This window comes from Lepidochelys olivacea (assembly GCF_965140295.1).
Source record: "Lepidochelys olivacea isolate rLepOli2 genome assembly, chromosome: 10".
NCBI lineage: Eukaryota > Metazoa > Chordata > Testudines > Cheloniidae > Lepidochelys > Lepidochelys olivacea.
Window position 1 is genome coordinate 6,961,726 of NC_140420.1, and position 24,646 is coordinate 6,986,371.

General features: G+C 39.9%; 1 protein-coding gene across 5 annotated transcripts in view; it reads right to left on the reverse strand.

Moving 5' to 3' along the window:
- Nucleotides 1-24,646, reverse strand: part of EPN2 (epsin 2) — a 70,813-nt gene that overhangs the window by 15,507 nt on the left and 30,660 nt on the right. For 4 of the 5 annotated variants that reach the window (XM_084640651.1, XM_084640649.1, XM_084640650.1 and 1 more), the window contains exons 2-5: nt 22,771-23,540; nt 6,452-6,564; nt 4,736-4,828; nt 4,325-4,481 (exon numbers count right to left, since the gene is read on the reverse strand). In XM_084640651.1, coding sequence (XP_084496777.1) covers nt 4,325-4,481; nt 4,736-4,828; nt 6,452-6,564; nt 22,771-23,365 — 958 coding nt within the window. In that variant the 5' untranslated portion in view covers nt 23,366-23,540. Of the gene's footprint in view, nt 1-4,324; nt 4,482-4,735; nt 4,829-6,451; nt 6,565-22,770; nt 23,541-24,232; nt 24,551-24,646 lie in introns of those variants that run through there. The other variant, XM_084640652.1, reaches the window with a different exon arrangement.

The following is a 24,646-nucleotide window of genomic DNA, read 5'->3' on the forward strand; positions in this document are numbered from 1 at the left end:
GGGGGGACCCTGAATACAGATTATACAAAGGTTATATACTTTTTAGCAAAGCATGTTGCCCTTGTGCATCGGAAACCTTAGCTAATAAACAAACCCTTGTCTTATCTACCACCTATCCCTGCTTGGTGCATTCCTCATGCTATTCTAGTATGTTAATTACACAGCATGGTCCTAAAGCCATGCATCAGTAACTTTTATTATCAGAATGGGAGGCCTCACATCAAGGCCAAGAGACAGGGAGTTAGAGACTAACAAAAACCAGATACTGGGAGTCAAGGCAGGCTGGAGACAAGGAGGAGGATTTTCACAGGGATTCAGTATCTAAGGATCACTCCTCCTGGTGTGTGATGTGCTGGCATTTAAACAAAGGTGGGACCCAAACCAAAATGGAGTCACATGTGCTAACTTTTCCTTAACAGGAGGTTTAGGTTGGATATCAGGAAAAACTCTTTCACTAGGAGGGTGGTGAAACACTGGAATGCGTTACCTAGGGAGGTGGTGGAATCTCCTTCCTTAGAGGTTTTTAAGGTCAGGCTTGGCAAAGCCCTGGCTGGGATGATTTAGTTGGGGATTGGTCCTGCTTTGAGCAGGGGGTGGGACTAGATGACCTCCTGAGGTCCCTTCCAACCCTGATAGTCTATGATTCTATTAGATACATGCCTGCGCTCAGCATGCAAGTATGTGAACGGGAACCCCAAACCAAAAAAATTTTACTTACCAGCCCAAAATAATAAAAGCAAATAATTTTGCTTTTATATCACATATCCATATAACCCTTTAGGAGTGATTATCTCCAAGGTAGAATGTGTGTTCTCATACACCCTTTTTCCGAAAACTAGATTTCAACAGAGACCAAGTATAAAAAGGAAACTAATGTTTTAATACAAGAACAGGACAGAGCCACTCTTGTAGTAGACAGCTGTATCTCAGTTCACCTTGTTGTTTCAGTTTATAACCAAATCCTCAGTTTAAAGAGCAGCACCATGAAAGCCAACTAGGAAACAAGGAGATGAGCATACCAGCATGAGTTCCGATTTGCAGAGTTGTTAGCTCACTTTCATCAACAGGTGGCATCTTTGTGTTCCATCTACAGCACAGGAAATGCTGAAGGGCTCTGTCGGAATACGGCTACTCTCATTCCAGCATTTACACGTCCTTCATCTGCATTGTGTGGTGAGTTACGATTGATGATGCCATGCAAGAAATGCTAATGACACTACTCCGGATAAACGGAAGCTTTCAAAAATGTCTTTTGTTCTTTCATAAGATAGATCACAAAATTAGAGCAGTTGTAACTAAGAGCATTTAGGAAGCTACCTTCCCCCACCCCTCTTCCCTCTACTGAACTGTCAAAGCCTAGTTAGGCAGGATTAAAATCCTCTATTTTAATGAGTCACTGTTTTACTAGCAGTCAAGATTCATAAACCTGACATCTTCAAGACTATCCTTGGGAGCCAAGTAGTTGGAAAGCAAGAACGAGGAGTTGTTATACATGGCATTAATAAAGTTGGGAGCCAAGGACAGGAAACTCAACAGCTGCAGCTAATACCATCCACTGACAAGTTTTTGCTTGTTTCTTAAATCACAAGGTTGATGTAATTTTTCCTATTAAAAAATAAAAAACAGTCTCAAAACCCCAGAACTTTGATTGACCTTTTCTGATCTCATGTTTTACTGCTCGTCATAGATGAAGATGCAAACTCTGTTTAAAACAAAATAATGACCCAGTGGCTAAGCAGCTGCACACAGTGCTAAAATGAGAAGACATCGATGCTTCAATACTAAGCGCTCTACCTTGCAACCTGTAGATCAGCTGGAGATGATTGCTATCGGGACTTCCTGATCATAGAGAAGGGAAGAATGAGGAGAAAAGTGATTTTTCCTACCTTTCAATCAGGTTTTGTCTACCATCACTGAGGTCACATAACCTTCTGTGGGATCTTGATCACTATGGCAGGATGGGAAAAGGGGAGACTTTGGCCAACAGGGATGTCCTGAGGGTTTATGGTGTTCATTTGAACCCCCCAGGGCACAAAATGAACTAGTGGTATCTGGCTCCTGTCCCAGATGATCATGACTTGTACCCATACGTTTGAAAGATCTGTTAGCTAATTCACCACCACCTGGTCAGGAGGCCCTGATCAGCAAGACATCTATGAAGGGGTAAACATGAACTTCCTCATGCCTGAGTGCCACTATCAGGACTATCAGAACCTTTACAGATAGCCCTCTTTCCATGAGCCAGACTTATCCTGCTTTGTCCCTTTTGATTTTTAATTGTGTTTCTTAGGAGTCCTGTGTCTCATATAAGCCGAGGAATAAGAGGGATGGTCTTTTCACTTTTTTTTTTAAATTTACAGTGGCACTGGGCATTGCCTTTTCTCCCTACACCCAATAGCTGAGTCCTCTGGGTCGCATTCAGAATGAGATACGACACGGCTGGCTTTTTAGGGAGTCTTGGTATTTTTGCTTTTATTTTGTTGGCATTTCAAAGTCTACTGTCTTTTCCTAATGGAGATAGAGGGGCTTGAGGCCTGCAACAAGGGGATCTGGAGAAAGGAAGGACTCTAGCCCATGAATGGAGATTCCAGAAGATAGAACGCAGGCCTTTGGTTTCAGGTTGGAGAAAACAGCCAACAGATTATGGCTACTGAAGCTGGCTGCAGGTGGTAGACCATCTGAATAAGAGCCAGATGCGTAAAATATGTGGTTAACAGCTGATATTGGAAGAACAGAAGTGGGTGTATAATGGCAAAAGGGAATACCCAACACGTCCCATTACTGGTACTTGGGATTTTTTATGGGTTTGAGCTGTTTAGTTACCAGTTGCTCTGAGAAGCAGATGGAGTGGAATAGACAGTGGGTTAGGACTGCAGCCAGGAGCAGTGGCTGTTACAATGTGGCCCTCAGCAGTTTTACATCCTTTCACAAACTGTCTGCTTCCTTCATGCCCCGGGGAAAGGATTAAGGAGGAGAGCACCTATAGCTAGCTCTCCTGGATCTCTGAGCTAGACTAATTTGGTTCCTGTCTGAGTCACTCCTGGCTGGATTGAAACCATCTAGATGTCCCTGGCTGCAGATTACAGAAAATGCAGAGGCCCCCATCAATGCTGAGGGATTTCCAAAAAAGCAATCCTTGGCCTTCCCCTGCTTTCAGGGGTTTTCTGCCATTCCCACATATCTTTGTATTTCTGAACCTCGGTGAACAAATCCCATCCAGAAAGCTTCTGGGAAATACATCCTCCACCCAACTACATAGCTCAGCAAATCAACCCAGATGATATGCGTCAGAATTTTAACTAGTAATTTTTAAGGGTCATTTGTTTTAATTAATTTTCCCCCATAACATTCTATAGAAGGGGATCCTGGAAACAACTGCCTGCAGCTGAGGAGGCAGAACTAAACTATCGGGCACTTCAGGGAAAGGAAACGCTTCTCTCTGCCCATGCTGTCTGGATCTGTCCCCAAAGATGAATCTGTTTGAAGACTCATTGTAAGAGCTGTGGACGCTCTCATATAAAACAACTCCTCTTTGGACAGCCTGTGTGTCTCTGGGCCTTGAAAGCGGATTACCAAACAGGCCTGGCAAATCCAAAAGGATTTTGCTGGGAGGCACACTACAGAGGCAGCAAAAAGAATAGGGAAGACACCCAGAAAATTAAATATGCAGCCCTCTAACATGAGCAGGTTCGGATCTTCCACATCAAATACATATGCATTTGGATTTAGCGCTCAAGTCAAGAAATCTTCAGTGTTTCATAAAGGATTAAAATTAAAATAGATTTAAAGTTAGATTTCACCCAGTATAGTTTTGTTGATAAAAAAATAACTTACTTAGACAATTTAACTGATTTACTATTGACTCTAAGTCAGTATAAACACACTTTTTCATTAAGAACAGTAATAACACATTGTAATTCACTGCTTGTGGACTGCTAATTATAGCAACCTGACTTAGATGCCTGTCACTGTCTAATATAGTTTCTGAATCTATGATGCTGAGCACAACTACAAGTCAGAGTATGAGTATCTCCAGCATGAGAGAGACAGTTTCTGCTGCCAAGGGAAAAACGGAAAATCAGTTACCACTTCCTTCCCTTTGGGGTATGAAACCTAACTACAGTGGCAAAAAATCAGACTAAATGGATTAAAATTTCCATTATAGTTTTCTTTTGATGAACTAAGCTAGCTGAAAAATTAACCACATTAGATCAAAATACTTACGTTATAGAGTATGTCAGTCCGCCCACATATAGAAAATCTTGGACAGAGTCAGCACCAAAAAGGGTTTTTCAGCACTACTTCTGGCAGTGTTTATTCTTACCAAATGATTGCCATGGGTCAGAGGTGGGAGCTGTAGCTGCAGATCCTCCCCAGGGGTCTGTTTGGTTTGCTCCAGCTGTGGGTCCCCAGGTTTCGGTTTTCTGAGGGGCTGGTGCTGATGAGGGCAGTGCATCCATGAGATCCAACAAAGTTGTATGCTGTTGGAAGAAACATTTTTTAAGCTTTAATAAAGAGGACTACATTACCCTGAGGTAACATGCCCATCGTGTCACAAAGCAATATTTTGTTCTGTTACACACCCTTGATCAGTTGCACGGTCTTTAACCTGCATGGATGAATCTTATCTACCACAACAAAATCCCAAAGCATATACGGGCCCAGATTAAGCTATATTTGACTGTATTTCATCATTTTGCAGCATAACCAGGAATTTCTTAATTGAAGGCACTACCTCCTTCTTTTTGGGAATTTTAATTGTGTCTCTGCGACTCTCCTCCAGAGCCATCTGTAATCTCAGATCATCTCCGCGTCGGAGGCGCTCCTCCTGCAAAGGAAATCAACACTGTTGATACTGACTGTTGGGCTAGACTGTTCCTTTAAAATGGTGTAGTTTGCTCCCTCCATGAACCTAGCCCACTTGGCAGGCCAGTGCAGGGAGAAGGCCTGCTACGGTCTCAACTCTTGCCAGCCCCCTTTGGAGCATTTGCACCAGAGAGGTGTGCAATGGGTTACAAAGGACAGATTGTCCCTTGCACGTGATGTGATGAGGGTTCTTTGGGCATAACTCCCCACTTATGCACAGGCCAAAACAACCTGACCCTAGTTCACTAATATTAAAGACGAGATCATTAAACCTATATACACGTCCACTTGAAATCTTTGTTGTTTCTTTAAATCTTTAAAGTTTGTTTTCTTTATAACTTTCGCAGAATGAGTAAAACAAAGATGACTTAAATGAACTAACAAAGACGAGGGAATGTAAAGAAAGCAGATATTCCATCTTCAAACTATTATAAACCAGTTCCTCTTTAAAACATTTAAGATTGAGGCATCTGCTTTAACTTCAGATTTCCTGGCTTTTGTCAGTGTCTCTCAACATTTGCAAAAAGAAAAGGAGTACTTGTGGCACCTTAGAGACTAAGGTGCCACAAGTACTCCTTTTCTTTTTGCGAATACAGACTAACACGGCTGTTACTCTGAAACCTCTCAACATTTGATAGAACTTTTAGGTCTACAAGGAACCAAGAGTAGTTCTTCTAGTGAACTCTGCACTTTTTTGTGGGATTCTAAAATCTCTAGGCCATCTCTAATATGTTTATGCCAAACTGTGACTTTATTTCAAATGATTTTGATTCCATCACCACTTTCTGAATTTGATCTTATTCCCCAATAGTTATATATTTTCTTTTAGTTTAAGTTCATTATTTCCAGCTTTACTGCTAAATGAGAAAAAAATCCTCTTCCTTATGGTACCCCTTTGCAGACATAAGGACTTTCGTATTTAATGTACAATTCTAAACTGATGCTTGCTGTAAAAAGGTTGAAGATCATTATGGAAGTGCCTGGCATGATTCCATAATTAAGGGTGAGTTTTGAATGTATAGCTGAGATGCAACTCCTTTGTTATGTATTAAGAGTATAATATCTCCCCAATATTACAGCATTTACTGTGAATACAGAATGAATTTTCTGTGAAGTTACCAAAAAAAAATCAAATCACAAGACTAGCTTGAGTTAAAATTAATTAAAAATGAGTGATTTAGGAAAATGAGCATTCCAGGTCAGATCATTTTTTATTTTTTTTTGGTCCCAAATGATCTTAACAGAATAACACGCTCTTCAATCTTAGTAGTTCATAGTTACAACTCACTGAAATTTTGTATACTGTTTTTTTAAGGATTTATCTTTTTTTGCAATAATTTTTCATAACTGAAAGTTCAGGAGGGACTGATCAATAACGTTCTTCCACAGAAGATGGCTCATTTCAAAATGGGTGCCATGTCTTATTCTCAATGGGTCTGAAGCCACAGCTGCCCTAGTCCAAAATGGCTGTTGCTTCACACAGCTCCCCACCAGGAGTGAAACCAAATTGCGTTCATGGAAGATGGTGTTCCCCTTTGCAGTCAGAGCACAGACAGAGAATGATTGTAATACACAGGAAACTGACCTGCTCCGCAACTTCTCTGCTCATTGCTAATGCAAGCTGCAGTTGGAGCTCTTCCTCTCCACTTGTCTGAGGTCGTGCTTGCTCTAGCTCTGAAGAAACTCGAGGGGATGTAGCTGTTGAAGGAAGAGAAACATATTGAACATAAGAGCGTATATATGAAGCTTTATGAACCTCTTAACATGCCTGATTAAATTCACTCTTTACACTGTGTTTCACTTCTATACAGCTGCTCTTGCAAGCCAAGAATTACAAATACTGGGCCTTATCCTGAGAGGCACCAAGGACTCACCACTCCCATTGACATCAAATGAGAACAGAACATGCTCAGCTCCTTGAAAGATCAGACTCACTTCCATGATGTCAACAAACAAGACGACAGAAGTTATAAAGAGAGATTTCTGGAAGAGTTTGAGAGCCTAGAGGAAAACTGTGCTTGGAAAACAAGGGATTAATTTATTAACACGGATTATAATACCAAGAAATACTGAGTATCTGACCACAATGGCTGCTAGATAAAATAATGCCACAGCAAATCAGAGCTTTAGAGATGGGATCACTGGTTTCATAAACTATGTGGTTAATCATTCAAGAGATGTTTTAAGTACCTGTAACATGCACCAACATTCCAGCACAGTAAGATACTTTGCTGAGAGCTAGCCAGTACGTAGGTGAAAAGGGATACCACCCACATTTTTATAAACTAATGCCCCATCTCAGTTTGGATACATAAGTAATCTATTCACACATACAGTTTATAAAATAGTATTATTCTCTGCAAAAACATTTCATTCAAACAGATTAGTAATTAAAAAGATTAAAAGTTTAGTATTAAGAAATATCTTAAAGGTAGGATGCAATATTTCATAAACAGCCTTGTTTAAAGAAAACGATAGCAGGTATAGATATTTGTATTATAACTACTACAGAAGTCTTCTAAAGGTCAAGAATTTATCTGCTGAGAATTAGTTGCAAACCTATGCTATCATGTCATTATACAGCAATGAAAAGCAATCAAAGATGAAAGACTACATGCTAAAAAAAATGCTTCTTTGTGTGTCAAAGCTGCCTTTTTACAACTGTAACATTTGTATTACAAAAACAAAAGGAGTACTTGTGGCACCTTAGAACAATTTATTTGAACATAAGCTTTCGTGAGCTACAGCTCACTTCATCGGATGCCTTCAGCGAAAAATACAGTGAGGAGATTTATATACATGCAGACCATGAAAAAATGGGTGTTTATCATACACACTGTAAGGAGAGTGATCCCTTAAGATGAGCTATTACTAGCAGGAGAGTGGGGTGGGGGGAGAGAAAACCTCTTGAAGTGATAATCAAGGTGGGCCATTTCCAGCACATAGCTCATCTTAAGTGATCACTCTCCCTACTATGTGTATGATAAACACCTATTTTTTCATGGTCTGTGTGTATATAAATCTCCTCACTGTATTTTCCACTTTATGCATCTGATGAAGTGAGCTGTAGCTCACGAAAGCTTATGCTCAAATAAATTCGTTAGTCTCTAAGGTGCCACAAGTACTCCTTTTCTTTTTGCGAATACAGACTAACACGGCTGCTACTCTGAAATTTGTATTACAATAGCAACAAGACACTCCGATTAGGTTTAGAACTCCACTATGTTCACTGAACAACTATTAACTAGTTTTTGTGCTCTGTCACAGATTTTTCTGTGTACACAAACATTGTTTTACCAAGGCGTGACTGATGCTGTTTAACATTTGAAATATCCACTAACATTTTATTAAAAAAAGGTAAAAATTCATTTACACTGAAAGCTAGATTACCCAGGGAGTAGGAAAAATGGATGTTTCTTCTAAATAGCACAGCTTCGTGTTTAAAAGTTAAATTGCTAAATGGCCTTTTTAAACCCAATTTTTAATCACCTTTTATAAGTGTATTACCCCTCCATCTGATTCTAGCCAATAACATTTCCTCAACTGGTATGAATTTTGCCTTTTCAGCAACCTTTCTCTCTGGCTGGAAAGTCACGCTAGAGGAAGTCTATGCTGCGGAAAGTTAGCTCCAGAGCAACATGAGGCAGTTCCCTTTCCTCCCTACTCTCCGACTCAGCATGCCATTTCCACTGCATTCCAATTCTAAAGGAGTTATGGATGAATTTAAGACCTGAACTATATACTCTGACACTGTACTCATCCTTCGACTTCCAAACCAGTCAGCCAGGCCCACTACTTTGAATTCTAATGATATCTACATTATTTAACCACTGCAACCTCTGCCAATCTTACTTTCTCAGACCTCTTCTCCATATATCCAAGTTTTGACTGCTTCAAAAGTACCCTTTACTCCCAAAAAACAAGGCCAAAAGAATCTAACACATGGGAAGAACCTCCAGTCTTCTACAAATCTTAGCATGCCAATCACTAATCGAGATCTCCACACTTCATTTACACATTTCAACCCACAGTTATATATATACACTCAGCTGAATTTCATGGAGTTGCATACTTACATCTCCATTTTTGGAGAGAAGAACGTAATTCCTTGAGATCACGGATTTTCAACCTTTTTTCATTTGCGGATGCCTAAAAGGTTTTGAATGGAGGTGCATCTTAGGCATAGCCTGCGGATCCCCAGAGGCCCGTGGGCCACAGGTTGAAAACCAAGGCTCTAGATAGAAAAGTCAAAAGATCTGAAGTGCTCTGAAAATATAAAAGGCTCCAAAAATGTTGCCAAGTGAATGAATGGCAAAGGGGAAGCAAAAAAAGATACTAAGTAAATAACCAGCTTCATTCTTAATCACAACGTCATTCTTGCTTTTTTCTTTAGCTCTCAGCTTCTGCCTTTTGATGTGCTGCCTGTGCTCTCTTTTGGGTTTCTGGGGGGGCTTTGGTAAAGAAGCGAGTCCTGCACTGCAACCTCTGCCTCGCTCAAGTTTATACTTGGGCTCATTTAAATATAGCATGCCAAACAATAGCAGCTGCCACAGAAGATCCTGACAAAAGCAGCAGTCTGAGATAGCATGGGCGTACCCTGTTAAGGGCTTTGCAGACCGGTACCAGTATCCTACCAGTGGCTTTGGCAACAAGCAGGGAAACCTGTGAGTAGCATTAGTGTAGTGTGTTCTCTTAAGAATTTTTTTTTTTAAATGTAATGCAGAAGCTGCAGTTTCCTTGTAAACTTCCAGTACAATCACAGGTAGAGTGAATTACAATAGTCCAGCCTGGAGTAGATGGATATGTGGGGCACGGGGGAAATGGAGTGTTCTTGCTACCCAAATATGGAAAGCCACTCTTGATAACCAACATCAGTACAGAGCCCAGCAAGCCTTAGGCGTCACGCTATCTTGAACTTGGACAGCACCATATGCCCATGGGTAGTCCTCAAAATGCTTCTCTTCCAGCTAGCACCAGTCCAGCCTATCCTGTGATCATTTTAAACCAGCTGTTCCTCATCCAGGCTTTTATTTCCTTCGTGTATCATGACAGACGGAAGACAATTCTGTCTAGGCTGGAGGTAAAGGACAAAAATATGCTGAGTAGGGCTGATTTCATAGCCCCACATAGATCATGTTTTGTCTTCTCACAACTGCCTCCGAAGGTGGAATATAGGTGTTAAACAGCAGCAGTGACTGGGGCATCAACATGGATCTGGGATCCAAAGGAACGAATGCAGGCAGATTACTAGTACAGGAAAGTGACAAGGAAAATACAAATAATTTTTTATGATTCTCCACACTACATAGACTATTAAACCCTTTCTACATTGCAGATGAAAGTATACTAACAAAGACTGCTGTCCGTGAGAACCTAGATTGGCTTCCTTGAATATTGTGCACAATGATTTTTCCCCCTCTACCAGTGTTCTTAATCTGTGCTATAGAATATCTGGTAGGGAGCTGTTGCTAGCATGGCTTCAAAATTATGTGGTGGGGCTCATTACGTTAACTCCTTTATTATTCTCCCCATCTCCCCTTGGAAAGGGCTTCTTATAGCTTGTGTTTGTAGTAATTCCAGATTGTAGGGACATACAAATTGCAATATCCCAACTATTTCCACACTAAAAGCTTCAAGAATGAGTGGAAGAAATTCACTCAACTCTCCCCCTCCCACCATTTCCTCCTATCTCCGAAAAAAGCGTGCTAAAGAATGACAATCTTGCCTTATACCTCACTGTTCCCAATAGTGACCAGTATTCAGCAGTGCCAGGAACTGAACACAGTTCTTAACAAGAGCAAGCCACATAAAATGGCCTAAACATCTTTTAGAAGTTTCAGTAATTCAGCATATTTGTTTTTATTAATTTTAAATTAAAATTGCATTCTGGAGTTCCCATTCAAAGTTATTTTGTCTAACTGAAATTCTCAGCTGTGCTTCCTATTAAACACTGATGAAAATGTAACATCTTTAATTAAACCATGTGAGGTCCTTATAAAACTGCATTTGCACTGATGTGGCCATCAATAAATTCTTCATGAAAGAATTAAAATAAAATGCACCAGTGTTATTTAGTATTGACTTTTTTGTCCAGCAACTCCACTTTTAAATTCCTGCATTATCAGAACTGTCCCTGTATATCGGCTGGTTACTGCATAGTAAGTTTTAGTTGCAAGGATCCAGTATAAAGGTTATTGCCTTAGTAACAGTATCTCTGCCACACAAAGAATCTCTTATACCAAAGCACATGACCATTAACTCAGATGTTTATGTAAGATGGAACTGAATAGATCAATTCTGACCTGTTAAGCTCTGCTTTGTTACTGCTTTGAGCATTTTCAGATTCAGGCATCTCTAGGCTTCAGGGAAACAACTGTGTGGGATATTTGCTGTTACAGTGATAAATGCAATTGTCCTGCTTTCTCACCAAGTTTATCTACAGTATAAAGAAATAATTTCCAACTTCAGTTAATCACTAAAGCGGGATTCTGTTCTACCATCTGTCTTTATTACCAGCTATGACGTCTTTCATACGTATTTACTCATCATTTATTATATTTTGGCTATACCTAAAAGCCAGCTGGAGAACCCCAAAGGTTTCCATTAATATATCAGAGTAAACAGACTGACATTGATGTAAACAATAACACTGCTGACACTAGTAGAAAATCAGCCATAGAATAAAAATAGGTTTAGCATTTTCACCCAGATACTTAGTCTACAATTTTTGGAAAGCATATCTATACCAAGCCATTTTATATGCTATGGGCAAAAGAGTCTCCACCCCACTGCCCCAGGCACTCACTTAATGGTCCAGCTTGATTGTAAAGTCAATGGTATCTTCTGTGATAGGCATTGCTATTATGTGTAGATCATAGAAACTATCATGTAAAGAAAGGAGAAGTGAACTAATGCAAGACTAAAAATTGTATACCACCACCTGTGCACCATCCTACTAATGGACACCAATCCATCCATAACCATACACAGATACTGTATGCTAGTCTAATCAGACAGTAATAAGGTAAACAGAATAATGAGGAAGTGATACTTCCAAAGAACCAATATCTAATCTCTCCAACTGTGAAATGTAGCATACAAATAGTACATTCTACGAGTTAATTTATATTCCATGAGTCTATTGATATAAAAGAGTATTTCGATGCCAGGAGGGGAATTATGGCATGTAATAAAGTAATAAAGAAGAAGTCAGATTTACTGCACAGTGTCTTCATAATCAACTTTGGAATGTCTCATTCCAGTTAGTGATTGATGGGAGAATAACTGACTTTATGGATTAACCTTGAAATTTCTCTCATTCAGATTCAATTTCGTTTTTGATCACTAAAAACAGATTCATTCATTCACCGAAGAGCTCAAACCTGAGACCAGTACACACCCGTCAGATTTTTTTCAGTTACTGTAGCTCATGAAATACATAACATCCTATCTTTTTTGGTAAAAATACACCTACCTGGATACACAGTACATGAATATACAGATTTAAAGCATCACTTCTCTGCTTTGCAAAAAAATGAATAGTTGTTATCCGATCCATTCTGAGAAACTGGTAAACTGTATTTTGAAAATCACCTAATATTGAACAGATCCCTACAACTTGTTTCAATTAAGTAGTGATTTTTATATCAGTTCTTTAATCCTCCCTTAGCCATATCTTGAGAGAGGGGTTTAAAGCATGTATTGTTATTGAAAAGTTTGATTACAGTAACAATATTCATCTTTGTTTTGAGTTCTTGTGGTACACGAAGTAATTTATAAGGGATAATTAATCAAGTTGTCTTTTTTTTTTTTTTTTTTAAAGTAATGCCTAACAGACTACACACGACATAATGAGTGAGGTCCCACAGGGATCAGTTCTGGGTCCAGTTCTGTTCAATATCTTCATCAATGATTTAGATAATGGCATAAAGAGTACACTTATAAAGTTTGCCAGACGATACCGAGGTAAGAGAGGTTGCAAGTGCTTTGGATGATAGGATTAAAATTCAAAATGATCTGGACAAACTGGAGAAATGGTCTGAAGTAAACAGGATAAAATTCAATAAGGACAAGTACAAAGTACTCCACTTTGGAAAGATCAGTTGCACACATACAAAATGGGAAATGACTGCCTAGGAAGGAGTACTGCAGAAAAGGATCTGAGGGTCACAGTGGATCACAAGCTAAATATGAATCAACAACATAACACTGTTGCAAAAAAAGGAAACATTATTCTGGGATGTATTAGCACGAGTGTTGTAAGCAAGACTTGAGAAGTAATTCTTCTGCTCTACTCTGTGCTGATACAGCCTCAATTGGAGTAGTGTGTACAGTTCTGGGCACTACATTTCAGGAAAGATGTGGACAAGTTGGAGAAAGTCCAGAGAAAAGCAACAAAAATGATTAAAGGTCTAGAAACATGACCTATGAGGGAAGACTGAAAAAATTGGGTTTGGTTGGGCTGGAGAAGAGAAGACTGAGAGGGGACATGACAGTTTTCAAGTACATAAAAGGCTGCTACAAGGAGGAGAGAGAAAAATTATTCTCCTTAATCTTGGAGGATAGGACAAGAAGCAATTGGCTTAAATTGAAGCAAGGGTGGTTTAGGCTGGACATTAGGAAAAAATTCCTAACTGTCAGAGTGGTTAAGCACTGGAATAAATTGCCCAGGGAGGTTGTGGGATCTCCATCATTGCAGATTTTTAAGAGCAGGTTAGACAAACACCTGTCAGGGATGGTCTAGATAACACCTAGTCCTGCCATGAGTGCAGAGGAGTGGACAAGATGACCTCTCGAGGTCCCTTCCAGTCCTACGATTCTATGACATGTCAATGGAGACACACAGCCCAAGAAAATAAATGAGCTCTTCACACCCCCTTGGACTAATTAGAGTTGTTCTTATGCAGGCTGGTCCATTTTCCTCACTACTGTATATACTCTGACTTTGACAGAACACCAGGGATGAATTTGGCCTGGTGATGCTGTAGCATAGGACACAGGAAAAAACCTTACAAACATGAGTATTCTGAATTTCCTTTGGTGAGAAGTCCAATTAATTAATTCAATTGACATTCTCTTTATATTGAGTCAGAGAGAAAGGCTGAATTAGAAGAGCAAAAACTGAAAATCAAAAAATTTCATATGACTAATAGGCAACGTTAAAACTATACAGATTTAAGACTTTAACACACATCTAAGATTACTTAGGAAAATTCTTAAAACAACTTTAAGACAGCTCTAAATTTTGCAAACTTTAGAAATGCTCTTTTTAGGCCATCTTGCCTGTCACTATCTCTTCATTAAAAATTGGACTGTAAAACAGAATTCTAAATTCTCGTTTAGGAAACCCATTTACTGCCTCAAGGCGAGAGGATTGTTTGAAACCAGGGCACCATGTGCACATCATGTTGTCCATCTAGTCTGCTCTGTTCACATAGGCTGTGCCAGGGTGTTAAAACATGTAAGAATCCTGCCCTGCAAGTGCTTCAGAGAGCAGGATTTTTGTCCATTGTCACACACTGCCTAGTACATACTCAGAAAGAGGCAGCAGATAGGCAAGGGGAAAATACAGGAAGCATATCTGGATACAATCAAAATGAAGCAGGGTACACCTCGTCTTGGGCCTAATACAGCAGTGTCCTTTAAAAGCAAGATAAAGTTTATTTCATTCATAGGGCAAGATGGGAAAGAAAAGAAAGAGAAGCTTTGTTTCAGAGTTCCTTTTGGCTACCAGCCCAACTAAATATAATACAGATATAACATTCTCCACAAAAATCAAGCAATTGACTTCTCTTCTCCATTTCTTCCCTCCACTTCTATGAATTTTCTCAGGTCTCTTAAAACGCTCCACACACACCTGATCATGCCTTCATACCTCCTGCTGTAGCCCAGTGTGCTTCCTGAGTAGCCACAGCAGATTGACAAGGAGAATCTTGGGAAGCTGTGATGATGAAGACAATGTGATTCTCAGGTGCTGCTGGGAGTGGGAGGGAAGGGAAAGGGGGCTAGTTTGAGACAAAAGAAAGGTCTGACTCCCTAAACACCTGTGCAACTTCTTGAGTCCTTCAGCAGCAGCTGAGAATCTTGCACACATGCCCCAGCTGGAGTGCAACACTGAAACAGACCAACATTGTTGCACTCTTATTCTGCTGAGGACTGGTTGACACCAGTACAATCCCAGAATAATGCAGGATTCCTGCAATCTGATGTCTAATTTAGGCTCATGTTTAAGGTGAACATTAAAAACATTGCTACATTGGAACGGTTGGTGGTTTCAGTCAAATTCTTAGAGAATAGGTTTCCATGTCAAACACCATTACCACTGAGACCCATAATTGTGTTTTGTATTAGGAACACTTATCAGCAAGAAAGCTACGTACTGCACTGATCAGTACATTTCTCACAGAAATTTTACGATATACCTAAATTGGGCACCCAAATCCATGGTTACCATAAAAAACTGAACTGATTTTCACACACAGCTTCCAATCACTTCAATTTCCTGGACTAAAAACTTTCCTTCTCACCCCTAGAGGTGGCCCACTGGGTCAGGAATGAGGCACATTGGTGGGTGGGGTGCTACAGGTAACTGTGCATCGAGATGCAGCTTTGGTTTCTAATGCTTTCAATCCAGCACTAAATCAAGAGTATTAATTTAACTTGAAATGAAGTAAAATTTTGATATAAGATTTCACATAACTCACTTCAGCATATATATAAGATTTTAAAGTTTACCAATTTTTAAGCAACTGCCCAAAATTTGAAAATTATCAATCATAGATGATTTAAAACTAGAAGGCAGCAAATCACCTTTGGTATCAAGGCAGGATTGTCAACATGATTGCCTTTTTTTAGTTTTACACTACATTACTGGGCTTAATTCGCAGATGACTTTACTAGGAAATAAAACAGCAAAAATATTCATTCTAACTGCCATTGCAAATATCAACACATGGATATTGCTACAATAATACATCCCCTAGGATTACTCCAGCTTTACAACATAATTATACAACGGCCCCTAAAGATATCTAAAGTAAAGCTTTGGGGAAAGGATATTATTTGAAATAGTGGATTGTTACGGATCAGCTGAATATACTTGCAGGGAGTCCGGAAATAAAACCTTTATAAAACATTCTCAGAAAGGTGAAGTATCATTTCATATTATGGAGACAACTCAAATTCTCACCATTCATTTCCTTTGAAATAGTATTTAACACACAAATTCTCAGCTCAACATTGAATATAATATATCACTTACACAACTCTCTAAAATACCACCCTACAAGTCTGTGTAAGAAATAAGTTAAAAATTGAGAATCAAGAGAAAAGTAATTTGGCTGGCTCAGAAAGGTAATGATACATACAGGCATCAAGCATCAGAGTTTTCCCATTTTCAAATCATAATATTGGTCCAATGAGAGAAAATACTTTGTGACTTAGGGCTTGTCTACACTTGAAACACTATAGCAACACAGATGCAGCTGCGCCACTGTAGTGCTTCCATGTAGACACTATCTACACACTGATGGGAGGGGTTCTCCTGACAGCACAGGTAATCCACCTCATCCAGCTAGGTTGATGGAAAAATTCTTCTACAGGAGAACCTGAGAGTTACGAACACCAGAGTTATGAACTGACTGGTCAACCATACACTTCATTTGGAACCAGAAGTACACAATCAGGCAGCAGCAGAGACAAAAAAAGAAAAAAGTAAATACAGTATTCTGTTAAATATAAACTACTAAAAAGATTAAGTTTAAAAAAAGATTTGATAAGGTAAGGAAACTGTTTCTGTGCTTGTTTCATTTCTTCTTCTGCATAGTAAAGTTTCAAAGATGTATTAAGTCAATGTTCAGTTGTAAACTTTTGAAAGAACAACCCAAAATGTTTTGTTCAGAGTTATGAACATTTCAGAGTTACGAAGAACCCCCATTCCTGAGGTGTTCATAACTCCAAGGTTCTACTGTTCTGACGTAGCACTGTCTACACCAGGAGTTACATCAGCTGAACTAGGTCATACAGGGGTGGGGATATTTCTCGCTCGAGTGACATAGCTGGGTCAACCTAACTTTTTAATCTAGACCAGACCTTGGAGCACTTTTCATCAGACTATCTACAAGACCTTTACAAAACTTGGTATTATCTCCATTTAAAGATGGGGAAATAGAGGCATGGGGTTTGTAACCACTGGGGATTTGCTATACATGCTATAGCCACAAGTGTAAAAAGTGACCTTCCCCGGTGCATTCTACCCGCATTGGAAACTGGGGGGCTCTTCAGATTAACCCTGACCAGCGAACATTTTGAAACACTTCTTGTCTGCACAAGATAACATCGCCAAGTCGGGTTTAACATGTTCTCTCCCAACACAGTGCACTTTCTTAGTTTAGACAAAGCCTTCCCCAAGCACTGCTGTGGAGCCAGCGAACTAGGGAGGAAAAAATCTTAATCTCTGGGAATCCTAGGCATTACTATGAGATTTCATGAGGATAAAAAAAATTCTAGACTGTCTATTTTAGTGTCTGATTTAACTTCCAAAAACAATAAGAATCCTGCCAATGATTTCAAAATCCCATCAATCTAGCTCATAAGTACTCCCAAGGTGTCTATCACTGTGGTATAATTTCTAAGCACTGATTAAAGAGTGCATGAAATTGTCTTATATTGGGCAGATACCCACCTAATAGCAAAGGCGACATCACAAAATTTAAACATCCTCAAATAAGGAATAAAGCTTTTTTGGAAGAAGTGATCAAGTTCACATGCTGTTAACTGTATGTTAATAGGAACATATATTAGCAATGTCAGATAAAGAACTGAGAACGGTAGATTCAGAATTATTTTAGTGTGAAGTAAAATCATGTAAATGTCAGTATCTCCACAGTGGCTGGGAATTAGAGTTCAAGTCTGGTGTTATTTTAAAACTCAGAATTTGAGCTACAATTACATAGTTAAGGGTTTAAACAGGTGTCAGCAATTTTCCAAGAAATGGGAATGCTGCAGATGGTAAGTAGAGAAGCTTTAACAGTTACTGCAAAATAAGACTATTTGCAAGAACATTGTGTTGAAAATAATCTTCCAATTATAAATTTCCAATTACAAATACAAACACTTGAATACCTCTCCACCGCTTGTCAGTCTCCCTGTCAATCTCCTGCCAGTCAAGCAATTTTATTTATTTAACAACATACATTTCACATCACAGTACTAAGCTCTTACTGATCATCATTTGTAGATCACCAAATGCTTTACATCTATGGCTAAGCACCATCACCCCAGTTTTACATATGTAAAAACTGAGGCACAAAGGTTAAGTGACCAACCCAGTGTCACATATTAAGTCAATGACAGAACTGAGAATAGAACCCCAGTTTCCAACATCAAGTCTGGTGCACTGTCCACTGGACCCCACTACCCCTATTTTCATGACTACTCCTACATAAAACTGTCAAGTGAGCCCTTTTAGGTTTACTTTCATGAAACTCATCTCTCACGAAACCAGAATTATACGTGTGCAAGCCACATCACAATAAACGTCATCTTAAGTAAAAGGAATGTACACAAAAAGCATTTGATTAAAAATTCAGAGGTATTATCCAGAATTCCTATAAGCTGTCTAGCAAGAATGAAGCAAAATATTATCTACAAATTCTCCAAGCCAATTATTCAAGGAACTAATCCCAAATGTATATTTATACTAATACAGCTAGATATAAGAGCAAACACCCAAACTTCAAAAGTACAAAATATTTTGAATAGCAATAAAACAAAAAATACTAGTAATAAATATATGAAGAAGTGTTGTGGTTATCTGTCTACCTGCACCTAAATAGCTACGGTGGCCTTAAGTAGAAGTTTGGAACCATATAAAAATCCACCCATAGATTAATTGGCTATGTTGAGGTGAACTTGCATTAAACTATAGGGCAGAGTTGGACAAACTTTTTGGCCTGAGGGCCACATCTGGGTATGGAAATTGTATGGCGGGCCATGAATGCTCATGAAATTGGGGGTTAGGGTGCGGAAGGGGGTGAGGTCTCCAGCTTGGGGTGCAGGCTCTGTTGTGGGTCCAGAAATGAGGAGTTCAGTGCGTGGGAAAGGGCTTCAGGCTGGGACACAGGGTTGGGGTGAGGGGCCCCTCTGGGGATGAGGGTTTGGGGTGCAGGAGGGTGCTCCAGGCTCAGACCAAGGGGTTCAGAGAGCAGGAGGGGGATCAGGGCTGGGGTAGGGGGTTGCGGCACTGGAGGGAGTCAGGGGTGCAGGCTCCAGGAGGTGCTTACCTCAAGCAGCTCCCAGAAGCAGCGGCATGTCCCCAGTCCAGCTCCTATGCAGAGGCACAGCTAGGTGGCTCTGTGCACTGTCCCGTCTACAGGCACATGGTTGCTAGCCAATGAGAGCTGCGGGGACGGCACTTGGGGCGGTGGCAGCATGCGGAGCCCCCTAGCTGCCCGACGCGTAGGTGGGACATGCTGCTGCTTCCAGGAGCTGCGCAGAGCCATGGCACACGTGGAGCGGGGCAAGTCCCGGACCCCACTCCCTGGCAGGAGCTTGAGGGCCAGATTAAAACGTCTGATGGGCCGGATTCAGCCCCTGGGCTGTAGTTTGCCCACCCCTGACTTACAAGGATATTTCCCAATGGCTTGCAAAGTGAAACGTTTACTCTTTCAACGTAGTTTAATAGAGCTACATGCTCACACCATATGAGAAGAAAGGATAATGCAGATAGACATAACTCATCTTCCTTTGAATGGTCTATGGATGGAAACCAGGATTTTCCATTATCTTGTATTTATTTATTTATTTATTTTAAAGCCTAAATTAATTCTACACTAATAGGGAAGACTTTAAATTTCTGGGGTTTTGTTTTTGGTTTCTTTTGCTCACAATGTAATACTCTGTGCCCCACCACACAATCTCCCACTCCCCCTGGTAATGGACACTGCTGCTTTGAAATAGTTTCTGGTTCTCTTTTCACCTGTAGATGTTGCTTTGGTCTATTAAGCTCAATAAAATGTAATTAATTTGTTGTTTGGATTGTTTCAAAGAATATTTTTAATACCCAGCAAAATGTTTGGTCATTAGCATTAACGTGTTGGGGACGCTATAAGCCAGAAGCTCCGGAGTTTCTAAAGCTTCCTTACTTGAGGGTGTCTGAGGAGCTCAAAAAAATCTTTGCTGCACAAGTGGTTCTGCAAATAAAGATGTGGAGAAGACACTCGGGTGCACAAGTAAAAGCAAATAATGATACACATGACACTAATATTTTGTTTTGAAAGAATGACCTGAACATGGTTCTGCTATCTAGCACACAATAAAATTCCTAAAACATAAAAGGAATAAGAATTCAGCAGGATACCTTCTCCTGCAGCATGAATATAGCAAAAGAAAGTTTGAACCTCTGCTATCTGGTTTAGTATGGCAAATAAAAATGTTTAAATATACCTACTTCGTTGAAGAATAGAACCAAGACATTATTAACATACCATGGTGAGGATTGATTCAATAAATCAATTCAAGTTAAGAGCCATGATATTTCACATTGCACAGCTACAGACTAGGGACCGAATGGCTAGGCAGCAGTTCTGCAGAAAAGGACCTAGGGGTGACAGTGGACGAGAAGCTGGATATGAGTCAGCAGTGTGCCCTTGTTGCCAAGAAGGCCAATGGCATTTTGGGATGTATAAGTAGGGGCATAGCGAGCAGATCGAGGGACGTGATCGTTCCCCTCTATTCGACATTGGTGAGGCCTCATCTGGAGTACTGTGTCCAGTTTTGGGCCCCACACTTCAAGAAGGATGTGGATAAATTGGAGAGAGTCCAGCGAAGGGCAACAAAAATGATTAGGGGACTGGAACACATGAGTTATGAGGAGAGGCTGAGGGAGCTGGGATTGTTTAGCCTGCAGAAGAGAAGAATGAGGGGGGATTTGATAGCTGCTTTCAACTACCTGAAAGGGGGTTCCAAAGAGGATGGCTCTAGACTGTTCTCAATGGTAGCAGATGACAGAACGAGGAGTAATGGTCTCAAGTTGCAGTGGGGGAGGTTTAGATTGGATATTAGGAAAAACTTTTTCACTAAGAGGGTGGTGAAACACTGGAATGCGTTACCTAGGGAGGTGGTAGAATCTCCTTCCTTAGAGGTTTTTAAGGTCAGGCTTGACAAAGCCCTGGCTGGGATGATTTAACTGGGAATTGGTCCTGCTTTGAGCAGGGGGTTGGACTAGATGACCTTCTGGGGTCCCTTCCAACCCTGATATTCTATGATTCTATGATTCTATGATTCATCCTAATCTCCTAGCCAAGTATGTTTCGATTAGGTTAGTACTCTGAAGGGAGAGCTCAAAAGAAAACCTAATATCCTTGTGACACAATGAAGATGCTCTTCTTTCAGAGTCAATACTGAAACAATGCCCCAGCATGATAAAAAGACGTACTCAGTGGTTGGATGTTCCATGGTTTTTCTAATAAGAGGGAAAACAGGGGCTCGGAGTACTTGGGATCATTTAAGATCCCATGGTATTTTTCACAAGAAAGAAGTATTAGGATTGGTGCCTGATAAAATTCCAGTTAGGATAAGGACACTTAATGTGCTTTTCTCTGTAACTTTAAATAGATAAAGTATTTTTCATTGCCTATCCTAAACTGCTGCGCAATATTGCTATGTGCTGCTAGGGTGACCAGACAGCAAGTGGGAAAAATCAGGACGGGGGTGGGGGGAATAGGAGCCTATATAAGAAAAAGCCCCAAATATCGGGACTGTCCCTATAAAATATCGGGACATCTGGTCACCCTATGTGCTGCTAAATTGCTGTTGCCTTCCGCACAACAAGCGGGTGGCACGTCATTGGCTGTGAAGGCAATTCCTGTATTTATAACTTGAGAGGTAGTAATAATTTAGGATGAAGGGCCCAACAAATGAAAGATTATTGTTATAACTGACACTTATTCAATTCACCATTGACTCTGTTACAGCACTTCAGATACTGTAAGTGTTCATTTAAAAAAAAAAAAGTTCTCCTTTAGCATTATACCACAACCACTGAGATTTCAGCCAAAGCAGCCTTCAGCAGATCATTACTTATGTTAAGAAGTGCCAAACCAGACTTCATAACACAAGTGGGCCCAAGCAGCATACAAAGAACCCATTTCTTTGGCACTGTATTCTCGTTAATTTTTAGAATGAAACAGTATTTTGTACTGATGTTTGTATACCAACAGTTGATACTACAAATGTGTATTGTGGAGAATTAAGCACTGAAGTATTGAACTGTTACAACGGTATTTGTTTAAAAGAACTGTTGAGCAATGACGTAAACTAAGTGTCATGCTCATACTAAAATGAAATAGCAACAAAATAAAAGGAAGTCTGGTCAAACTGATGGATGCAAGGGAATTCCCTGTGCTGATTTTATTAAAGTAGAATTCTGAAAAGAAACCTAAAAGGATGAAGTATAAAACAAAACAAACTTTTCATCACACACACCTCTCAAAATTGGAAACATATGCAGAATATTAACTGAAAGAATCCCCTTTGCTGCTCTGCCCCAGTCAGACATGTCATATTAAACATTGGAATCCATTCATGGAAATGGCGGGATTTCACCACCTTTGGAACAAGGGAAGTAAAATTGTTTTATAAATCAATTTAAATCAACATATTCACCCTCTCCCCAACTAGCAATTAAGCTTAGTAATTTGTAAAGGCATTATTAGTACTTCCCAGAAGACCTATAGCATTTCAGTCACTGCAAAAACCCCTTGTGATCTGTACACTAATATTCTAGAAAGCTCCACTTCCTCTCTCATATAACTGCAAATCAGAATCTGAAAGCTCTGAAAAAGATGTAGATTTACAGAACAAAACCAACCTCATTTTTACATGCTATTGATTATTTGTACTTACAGCCATGGTAAGATGCAGGAGAGCCTCCAGATTTGCCATATTCTTGCTCTGAATAGCTAGTGGATAGATTAGGCTGACTGGAACCTCGGCCAAATGTGATCTGGTTACTACCAACTCCAGTGGCCACCTGAGCCATACGCTCTTTGGTCTTCAGGGCTTGGGCCCTCTCTGTCTTGAGTCGCTCATCATCCTTCAGAAGAGAGACCAGCTGCTTGGACTTCTCCCGTACATTGATGCCCTGGTCCTTACCATCTCGATCGATATACTGGAAGTCCTTCAGTGTTTGAATAGCAAAAATGTTCTCTTTACACTGCTGTGCCACCCTCTCAGAGCCAGTTTTAATCAGGTAATCTAACAGAGTAAGGGCCTTATACACATGCCGCCAGTTTTTGCCATGGTCATTCAGCCGTTTCCAGATCATGCTCATAATTTCAGAAAAGGCTACCACATTGTAAGTCAGATCTGCTATTTCAGTCATTAAGGAACTAGAAGGACCCCAGGGGTCATTGGAAGTTGCTTCCCGAACTTTTATTTCAGCCTCTGAATAATTGTTCACAATGTTTTTCATTTGCCGTCTAATAGACGAAGTCGTCATTTTTTTCCCCTTTTAATAAGACAAACTTCAAAAAACCTTCAAAGAGATTAATTTTTTCCCCCAGTGCAAGTTTCTGGACCTTGAAGACTCCGTATCAGTGATCAATCTGAAACAAGTTCTCCTAAGATCATTTCCTCCCTTCAGGAAAAAGGTGCAAGACACGGGAAACAACAACCTAAAAAGAAGAAAATTAAAAAAAAAATTAGTTGTAGCTTTAATTGTTCTTTTGTGAATAAAATCATCCAACAAAATTGTCCAAAGTTTTGAAGTCAACTGAAGGTGTGTTTTCAAAGTCCCTAGTGCATTTTACTTGACGAAACCCACTTTTGCTCCTTATCTCAAGACTAAGGTAAGATTAACTGCTGGAAATTCACACTATTTAAAATCAGCAACATAAATATCAAAAGTAAAAAAAGCATTAGAATATACAATAAAAAGAACATGTCTATTACTGTACTCTGATTAGTTTACAGGTTGTTTCATCACAATGCACACTGACAATGAGAGAAAGCTAAGCCAAAGAAATTAGTTGTGAATTTAGTTTTGTTGTGAGGTCTATAGTAATTATCTCACAGGATCAAGTTCCAGAGTCAGGTCCACCTCATGGGAGCAAATTCCAGTCAGGTCCAGGTCCTCCAAAAGTTCAGTCTCCTGCCCTCATGAGTCTCCCTCTGTTGGTTAATAATTTCAGTGTTCTAGTGTAACATAGCTGTTGTGAAAACAACAAGGAGTCCGGTGGCACCTTAAAGACTAACAGATGTATTTGAGCATAAGCTTTCGTGGGTAAAAACCTCACTTCTTCAGATGCATGGAGTGAAAGTTACAGATGCAGACAAATATACTGACACAAGAAGAGAAGGGAGTTACCTCACAAGTGGAGAACCAGTGCTGACAGGGTGACCAATTCCATCAGGGTGGATGTAGTCCACTCCCAACAATAGATGAGGAGGTGTCAGTTGTGGGAACTCATGGTCATGGAGCGTGAGAATTTCCTATAAACTAATCACACTATTTCTAAGGTATCCAGGGCCAAATTCATAGGGGGCACTGAATATCAGGGCAGACACCTTGAACTGGGTTCTACATTTAACTGGGAGCCACTGAAGAGGGGCAGCAGAATAATGCATTCAAGGCGACCTGCAAAGCTAAGCAGATCAGAGGGAAAACAGTTTGTTTACTTGACAGCACTATGTGTTTATCAGAGTCACAGTTTCTGCTGCTTGGAAGCATATTTCACATAGCACAGAGGAAGGATTTGTTTTAAATTATAGGAAAATGTAA